The following is an 8706-nucleotide window of genomic DNA, read 5'->3' as shown; positions in this document are numbered from 1 at the left end:
AGAAAATGACAGCTACCTCTTATGTGCTATTAATGTTTTTTTTTCAGTCACGAAATTTTTCGTTTTGATAATGTATGAAGTTCTACTGATTCTACATAGATTAGTTGTGTATTATTGGCTTCTTTTGGACTTTATGGGCGCTGCCAGCTAAGATTCTCCTGTCCTGTTGGTTCAGTGGTACCCAATTAGTTCTCCACAATGATCATTAGGCACGTCACAATATGGCTTTATGGATTGTGTGTTGCCATGGACATCTGGCATTACATACATGGAAGTTTGGGTGATTTGATCCAGATGAATATGGCTGCAATTTTTTTTTTTTTGAGGGTCAACGGGGGGGAGATCCCCACCTGAATTTTCCATTAGGGCCTTGTGAAGGCCAAAATTCTTATACAATAGTTTGTTCAGCAAGAAAAACTAGGAGAGGGGGAGGTTTTACAGGTAATATGGCTGCAATTTATCAGAGACTCTGACAATAAGCCTGTTCGTTTTGGCTACAATAAGAAAATATAATACGAATTCTTCAACAAGTCTCCCAGGAAAGCCTGCTTTGTATTTTCTCCTGCTTTAGTGAATGAAATAGGCGCTATCTTGTGCACAAAAGAAACTTCAGCAAAAATATGCCAAATGAGTTATTCTCCCTTGCCAATGATGCTGCCAGCTCCACGGCATCCTATTCTCCAGTGTCATGATCATCTATCAGACAACCTATATCTTTCATGTTTGTTCTTAGTCCTTACTGAGACGACATGGCTTGACCAAATTGAGCAGTGTAATCGTTGCACCTCCCTTTTTCTTGAAGGTAACTTCATAGACAGTTCCTCAATAAATACATAGATTCTTTTCAGAGGCATGCTAAAATTGAACTGTAACCTACCCCTATGCTCGAAATTCTTCATGAGACTTCTCGCTGAAGAACGAAATGCTCTTGTGCAATATGCTTATCGTTCTGGACAGCAGTATGCTGACCCTCAAGGCATCTAATTCTTATCCCCAGTTATCCCCCCACATCCTGCTGCCTCTTTAAAAGAGTTACACCTTTTGGTTTGTTGTGCAATTTCTACGCTAGCTCTGACTGAACCTTCAGCTGCAGACCTTACCACCTGTGCACCTCTGCAAATCTCTGGAAGCAAGCATGGTACACAAATGGACTTTACTAGTATTCTATTAGATTTTCCTTTTCATTGTTGCAGACTGCACACCTCTTTGTGCCTATGTTCAGACTTCAGACTAACATAACCTGCTTAGAAACCCGTAGGTATACCTCTGAACACTGAACTTCATATTTTTTTTCGACAGCAGCAACCTCAGAGGAAGATGGTTGTGTCCAAGAAGCTCATGAAGGTCGGCCCATGGGGCGGCACCGGGGGACACCCATGGGACGACGGCGGCCACTCCGGGATCCGCAGCATCACCGTTTCCTACGACCGCTTCATCGACAGCATCAGCGTGGAGTACGACCACGACGGCCTGGCCGTCCCCGGCGAGCGGCACGGCGGAGCCGGCGGCAACCACACGACCCAGGCACGTTCAATATATGAAACCATCGGTTGGTTGCTCCCGCTCACAGTCACATGTGGTTTTGTTGGCTGGATGTGCAAGCGCGCAGATCAGGCTGGGCTTCCCGGACGAGCACCTGACGGGCGTGAGCGGGCACTACTCCCCGATCGCGGCCGGCGGGTCGCCGGTGATCCGGTCGCTGGCGTTCCGGAGCAACCAGAGGGCGTACGGGCCGTTCGGGGTGGCGGAGGGCGCGGCGTTCACGTTCCCGGTGGACGGGGGCGTCATCGTCGGCTTCTGCGGGCGGAGCGGCTGGCAGCTCGACGCCGTCGGGCTCTACGTTGCGCCGCTGCGGCCGGAGAGGATGTACGACCGGGTGCAGAAGCTCGGGCTCTCGGCGTACCGGGCAGTGATGCACCGGATCGGGCCGCCGCCGCCGCAGCAGCAGCAGGAGCAGGCGAAACAGGAGAACGGCAAAGCTCAGAAACAGATAACCCACAAGACGTAGTGGCTACTGTCACTTGTCAGGATGCGAACCAAGGCTGTTCCTGTATGTATCCAGCATTCCAGCTAGTGTATGAATCTAGACATCTAGTGTACCTGAAGTGCTTGATACACTTATGCAGAGATTCTAGTAGAATACAACACGATTTGAATATCAGCGACTGCAGCTTCTGTGCTTCAGAGAGATGGCTGAAGCTGGAAATGCGCGCCGACATGGGCAGAACGCTGCCGCCGGCTGGTGATTCTACGGCCGAGTCGCCAGTCGACATTGGCTGACCTTCACAACTCCGATTTGCTGTCGCAGCGACAGATAACCTGGTTGGCCAGCTGGTATACGCGCTGCGTAGATATAGTGAAAATTACGACCTCTAAATACGGTTCCCTACACCATACGATTCCAAACTCGCTGGTCATCTAGGTCATCACAAGCAAAGTGGCCAGTCCTCTACTCTTGACGAGCAACCGGCAGTACGTGGAGCAAGATACCAATTGGAGCGGACAGCTAAAATCTATGTTCAGCCTAACCACAAATATTCAGGCGTTGCAAATGGAGAGCTTAGTCAAAATGAAGATCCGCAAGACGGCAAGACAACTAGACTAGCGCAAAGTACCAGACAACCATTTCATTTGTTGGAGGTTAGACCCGGCGGAGAACAAAACCAAAATCTGAAAACGGAGTAATCATGCGCAGCAAGTATGCAAAATAAAGTTGCAATCATCAAGTGCAAGCAATTTGTGATTATGGAACGACACACAGCAGCAGCTTTAACAAGGTAGCTCTAGTTCTAACAAGTCTCACTTCAAGTCTCAAAACTGTCGGAACAAAGATAATAAGCTGGGACTATTGAGCACCAACAGGACCCTCAACAAAACACAAGCTTAGTGCTTAGGCTGCCTGTTCTTCTTCTTGACGCCAGACTTGGCAACCTGGAGGCTGCGGTACACGGAGCTCAGCCTAGCGAGAGCCGGCTTGGTTAGGTCAGGCCTGTAGTAGTTGTCGCTAACCTGCACAGCAAACAAAATACAAATTAGAACAATCAGCAACCCTATAAGATCAGTTACAAGGACTGGTAATCATAGTGAAAAAGCTTCACATAAAGGAACATGCAAGACTTCAACCATTCAAAGACTAAGTATTCTGCAGGTTCAGCTCAGAAGCCAAGCGTATCAGCTTATATTTCATTGAAGAACCAGTTGATCAGTTGGCCTTCTTACAAGTTATGGCTCATCATAGCTACACCTTGGATATGCAGTGAAACCCAAAAATATAAAAGAGAATCTATCAACAAGAAAAAATCTCACATAGCACCATACAAGCAACATAGCAAATAACTATCTTTCAAACAAAACATAATATTTAAAATAACCAGTGTACAAAAAACAGGAATAGCACATGAAACCAATATGATAATTAGCTCAGAAGCCAAGCGTATCAGCTATATTTCATCGAAGAACCAGTTGATCAGTTGGCCTTCTTACTTGTTATGGCTCATCACAGCAACAAATTATAATAACAACAATGTGCAAAAATAATACCCAGGGTGTAAAGCAAAGATTATGCATTATCAGATAGAGCATAACAAGCAATCAAATTATCAGAGACAAGTAACCATTATGAATTTTCATGTGCTAGTACCTGGTTCTTCACAGCCTTGGCCATCTTGCGGAACTCCTTGCGCATCACAGACTTGTGGTTGAGCTTGGCAGGTGTGTTCTGCTTCTTGGTCTTGGTCGTCGAGAGGACCACAGCAGACTCCTTTCCAGCTGCAGGCTGGATTGTCACGGTCTTCTTGTTCGCCAAGCCTAAGAGAACAGAACAGACACATGCAGTCAGCACATTGTTACATACGAAGCACAACTCAAGCAATGTAGGAAACAGCATACCGGAGTACTTGTACGAGTGCACGTTGTAGAGGTTGTTAGGCTCCTTGGTGAACTGCACCTTGGCATGGCCGTTGCCGAACTGCTTCACCAGGAAGGAGTTGTTCTTCCTAACAATCTGCCAGATCAGATCCCCTGGAACCGTCGCCATTTCCCTTCGCCTACATAATCAAATCAACTACCTAGTGTCAAACACCTTAACCCAACAGTAACAGCAGGGAACACCTAAGGGAAAGAAACTAATCATCTGGCCAGAGAACTGAATTTGATTGCAAAAGTAAACTACGCCTTTCAAACAGCAGAGGAACATCTTCATTAATATTTCCAACGATACGACTAACCCTACGCGCTACATAGTTACCAGATCTAACTGGGAGAAGAAAAAGATTGCAGTCAACCACACAGAACAAGTGTATACTAAGATGCAAGAAGGCCACAGCTACATAACCAACGACCGAATCATGCACAGGAAACCTACAAATTTCCCAGCAGGATGCTACAAACCACTTAGAATAGCGGCGTGCTAAGCACGGACGCGACTGCTAAATCAGCGTCAACTCGAACTGCACAAACTTAACAACGAAATAGAGCACAGCAGGGTTAACAAATCATCGTCGCGTTCGATTGGAGGGCGATCTACACTTACCGGAGATGAGGTGCCGCGGCGTCGCCTCGCTCTGGTCCGGTACTGGGGGTGGCGGCTGCTGGAGGCCGGGAAGGCTGGGAGCCTCGGTTGTTTTATACCGGGGGCGTGCCCGTAAACCCTAGGTCTGGCACCCGGTTCCTGGGCTTATTTGGGCTGGACTTTTACATGTGGGCTGCACGGGTCGAAACACTGGCCCAACAACACCTGCGCCTCTTCTTCTTCTCGGTCTCTCGGAGACTCACCACTTGACCGCCAAACAACACGGGCACGCGATGTCCCGCTGTTTCCCCCAGCCGGTATGGGCACACGAAGGCCGCCGAGTCGCAGACTTGCCGAGGTGGAAGACGTCCAGTGGGATGCGCAATCGCAGCGCTACAGCGTGGAGGCACTAGCGCGGTCGAAGTTAGCAGGAGACTACACGGCACACGATCAAGAGTCAAGAGCCGCGTCCGGCAGTCCATCACGCCTTGCGGAGATTACAATGTCACAAAACAAGCAGGCCGTGCTGACGCCACGGCGATTCCGATTAGGTCCCGTTTGGATCCGTTGGAATCTACTTTCCACATAAATCTATGTTAAATTCATGAGTTGGAATCTACTTTCCACAACCTTTCAAAATTTAGATATAAGTCTATCTTAAATTCATAAGGTGGAAGATAAAAATTGATTCTATAAATCCTCATACTATGTGTTTAATGTGCATCTTATAGCATGCTCTTCGATTGCTTCCCTGTAGCAGAAGTGCAGCACGTAAGTATCTCTCCCATATAGCCAACAATAATATACAGACATATTCTACATACAACTATATTAGTCTAAATTATGATTATTAAAATGGAATTCAATTCCAAGGATCCAAACAGGCCTTATTGAAATTTGTAAGGCAATCTTATCTTGACTGCTCCACCAAGAAATATGGTTATGGCAAACACAATCCAAAAGGCAAAAGGTACTGGCATTCTATCAACCTTTTTGTTTCTAATGAGAAGCAAAAAAATTCAAAACTGTCGCATTGCTGAATTATGAGGTTCAGGTACAATGATTATTTCGCCGATATCATCTAAGAGTTGAAGACCGCAACTTCCAAGTTACAATCTGGTTGCAAGAAAACATGGGGAAGAAAAATGTGGGACAACATTGACAGGAGAAAACATGCAAGTTCGCTACTTTTTCTTGCCGGTGACACCTGCAACCACCTGCAGAAGTGACAGAAGATTAAAAGTTGGCACAACCATTTTCCATGACAGATTTTAGTACTTAGGCTTCCTTGCTCAAAGAATAAAATCAGGAAATGGCAGGTGAACTGTGGCCATTCATCAAATCCTCAAGTTTGAGGATGCAATGATACAATTATGCAGCAGAAAGTTCAAACAAATGCTCTCTGCAGTTTACACTGAGCAAGCAGTAATGAATTTAGAACTCATTTTCTGGCATTTTTTTAGCCAAGTTAGAGCAACTCCAAGAGTATCTAAAAAATTCTTCCCCAAAACTATGTATTGGGGGTTCTCCCAAAAAAAATTTCCCCCAAAAACATATTAGTCCACAGCAGATCGCTAATAAATAGCTCCTAATATTTCAAACACAGGCCACGTCATCGTATTGGGCCCATCGGAAGGGACGCGCGGGCGTGCGGGAATCAGGATTGGGGGAGGAACGCCAACGCTAAAATATACGCGGTGGCAGGCTGTTTTTTAGCGTCGCTAAAAAAATGGGGAAGGTTTAGGTGGATTGTTGGAGTTCATTTTTTCTCTCTTTTTTCCTAAAAAAGGTATTGGGGGTAAGATTAGCAGCCTCTTGGAGTTGCTCTTAGCTTGGAGTGACCAAATAGGGAGTTTTTTTTCCCAATTAAAGATCAATAGGAAGTTTATTTCATAAGAATTAGATTGAGAAAAATAAATATTTTGAATTGGGAAATGATGGGAAATTGAATGGAAACAGTATTAATTGTTTGAGCATGAAAGCACCACATAGAACAACCCAAAACAGAGGAATCACATACATCATTTAGAGGAGGTGGAGGAACTTTTTCCGCAGTCTCCCATGAATCCAAGATTGGCCGAACAACTGCTGGAAGAAAGAGACCTGAAATTGCAAATTATAAGGTCAGCCGAGGGAGAAGCAAGGCCAATGATAGAATGTTAGCTCTTCTCCAATCAATAATTCCATAACTTCAGCAGGCACATCTAGAAAATCTTAGGAATCAAGTTTGCTCCAAGGCAATTAACAGGAGGAAAAAAGGTTCTGGTTTCTTTCTGATATGTCAAAGTATAAAACACCAGTTCTCATAGCAACATGTGATGTTCTATGCGTTCTCTGTTAACTTGACAGATGTTGAAGTGGAGTTTTACAGTGTGTGCTTTAAATCTTACCACTTTTGGGCTGACATTTTCTGGGTAGAAACTACTCGAGAAAAATCGAATGCCTACTGCCTAGTGCTTGTATTGCTCCATATAAATTTTAATTACAATGGTTGCCAGCAAAATTAATCCAGTTGCAAGACAAAAATTGTCAACCTAAGAAGCACTATAAGTTTGATTGCAACCATAGACCATTAGTTAGCAAGGACTAATACTACTCCCTCTGTTTCAAATTGTAGGTCGTTTTAGCTTTTCTAGATACATAATTTTTGCTATGCACCTAAATATATATTATATCTAGATACATAGCAAAATCTTTGTATCTAGAAAAGTCAAAACAACCTACATTTTGGAACGGTGGGAGTACTACTTAGTCAAAGAGGATCAACTCAGGAAATCAATCCATACTAGAATCATATTGAAAAGGTTAGGTGCAACGTATGCAACCAATCTTTTCTAGCACGCAACACCAAACACATCTCTCAATCATGTAAAGTTTTAGGTATAATCCCATTTCACAGAAAATAAGCATGAGTGCCCATTCCGCAAACATGTAAACTAGAATAAAGTTATTCATTCTACTGTGCAAGAGAATGAATCCAGATGAGTTTAGCTAAGGCCTGAGGCACTATCCCCAGTCACATAGCAATTTCATATCACGTGGTCAAGACAATTTGTATGCCTCAGTCAATTTCTAGTGTCATTCTTATTATTTGTAGTCTTTCCTTGCAAATTCAATCTTTCTTAACATTACTGGAGCTGAGAGCAAACAGGCTAATGTAATCTACATCCACAAGCAAAACAGGCATTTTCTTTTTAACATGATTCTGGACAATGGTGAGTAACAATATTTTGATGCGAGACTTAAGACCGTAATAACCCCTCATATACGACAAAGAGATGTGGAAACGTAAAGGAAATGTCTAGTTCGCATACAAGCACACATTGAACTGAAAGCACACATGTTCAGCCAAATTGCCAATGGACACAAAGTACCACCAAAATATAAAAATGAAACGTCATAAGATTTTGCCAAAATATATTTATTGAACTAGAAAAGGTAGAAACCTAAATGAAATGTCTAGTTGGCATACAAGCACACATTGAACTGAAAGTGGCGTGACAGTATTACCCATTTCCTATAACATTGAACTCAAATGTCATTTTGTTGAGCAGGGAAATGATAGCTTATGCTCTGCTGGTAGCTGAATTTGTGTCACATGCGGCGCTGACAAACAGGACTAGTGATTTGGAATATAACATTATGCATCCCAGGCGCCAGAGATTTGGGATCCTGGATCTAATGAACTGTAGCAAGTGAAAAGGCCACCCCAAACGTCGTAAGCCTCTAGAAATCAACCCCCGGTGGTGTACCCACACCGAGCCACGCATAGTCGCCGAGGACCGACGTAGGGTGAGGCAACAGCACGGGAGCCTGCGTCCCCATTTCTGATGGGCGCGAGTGCATCTACTAGGGTTTGGGCCAGAGCGGAGGAGAAGGATGGGGCGAATACCGAATCCGGCGATGAGGCAAGATGCGGCGACGACGGGCTCCTTCACCACGAAGATCTTGAGCTTATCCATCACGCCCATGGCTGCCGCTTCTGCTTCTGCCTCTGCTGCCCTCTCCGCCTTCCGGTCCTTCCTCTTCCCGTCGTCGATGGAGACGAGTAAGCTGGTGGGCGTGCTCTCCAATCTGCGAGGTTGTGGGCCCACGCCGTTTCCCCGAGCATTTCCACTTCTGCATGGGCCGGTCCCGTTCACAGGCGGGCTAGGCCCATTAGCAGGGTTCATGTGTAGTTAGGCCAAGGCCCAAAT

The 8706-nt window shown here is 45.1% G+C and overlaps 2 protein-coding genes across 3 annotated transcripts; one reads left to right on the top strand and one right to left on the bottom strand.

Moving 5' to 3' along the window:
• The first annotated feature begins 326 nt into the window (after nucleotides 1-326).
• On the top strand, nucleotides 327-2609 carry LOC101761717 (jacalin-related lectin 19). Of its 2 annotated transcripts, XM_004961300.4 has the most exons (3): nucleotides 860-1138; nucleotides 1300-1524; nucleotides 1610-2161. In XM_004961300.4, exons 1-3 carry the CDS (start codon nucleotides 1136-1138, stop codon nucleotides 2006-2008), a joined length of 627 nt encoding a protein of 208 aa, XP_004961357.1. In that variant the 5' UTR covers nucleotides 860-1135; the 3' UTR covers nucleotides 2009-2161. The 2 variants fall into 2 exon arrangements, with proteins under 2 accessions (XP_022680800.1, XP_004961357.1); XM_022825065.1 differs by having other exon boundaries at nucleotides 327-1138; nucleotides 1300-2609.
• A 73-nt stretch (nucleotides 2610-2682) lies between these two features.
• Nucleotides 2683-8697, bottom strand: LOC101761330 (60S ribosomal protein L28-1). The gene is made up of 5 exons (XM_004961299.4): nucleotides 8403-8697; nucleotides 4532-4589; nucleotides 3889-4046; nucleotides 3641-3807; nucleotides 2683-3009 (listed from the first exon to the last, which is right to left on the bottom strand). Exons 1-5 carry the CDS (start codon nucleotides 8680-8682, stop codon nucleotides 2884-2886), a joined length of 789 nt encoding a protein of 262 aa, XP_004961356.3. The 5' UTR covers nucleotides 8683-8697; the 3' UTR covers nucleotides 2683-2883.
• Between the last annotated feature and the right edge of the window lie 9 nt (nucleotides 8698-8706).

The sequence above is a fragment of the Setaria italica genome, chromosome III (assembly GCF_000263155.2).
Source record: "Setaria italica strain Yugu1 chromosome III, Setaria_italica_v2.0, whole genome shotgun sequence".
In the NCBI taxonomy this organism is placed as follows: Eukaryota; Viridiplantae; Streptophyta; class Magnoliopsida; order Poales; family Poaceae; genus Setaria; species Setaria italica.
This window is presented reverse-complemented; position numbering and strand designations above follow the sequence as displayed.

Excerpts from the sequence above, each read along its gene's own strand:
- LOC101761330 (XM_004961299.4), bottom strand. The coding sequence starts at position 8,682 with ATGAACCCTGCTAATGGGCCTAGCCCGCCTGTGAACGGGACCGGCCCA. Across the intron at positions 4,047-4,531 it reads GCCGCGGCACCTCATCTCCG|GCGAAGGGAAATGGCGACGG; the intron begins GTAAGTGTAGAT and ends TTGATTATGTAG. Across the intron at positions 3,010-3,640 it reads CCAAGGCTGTGAAGAACCAG|GTTAGCGACAACTACTACAG; the intron begins GTACTAGCACAT and ends TTTGCTGTGCAG.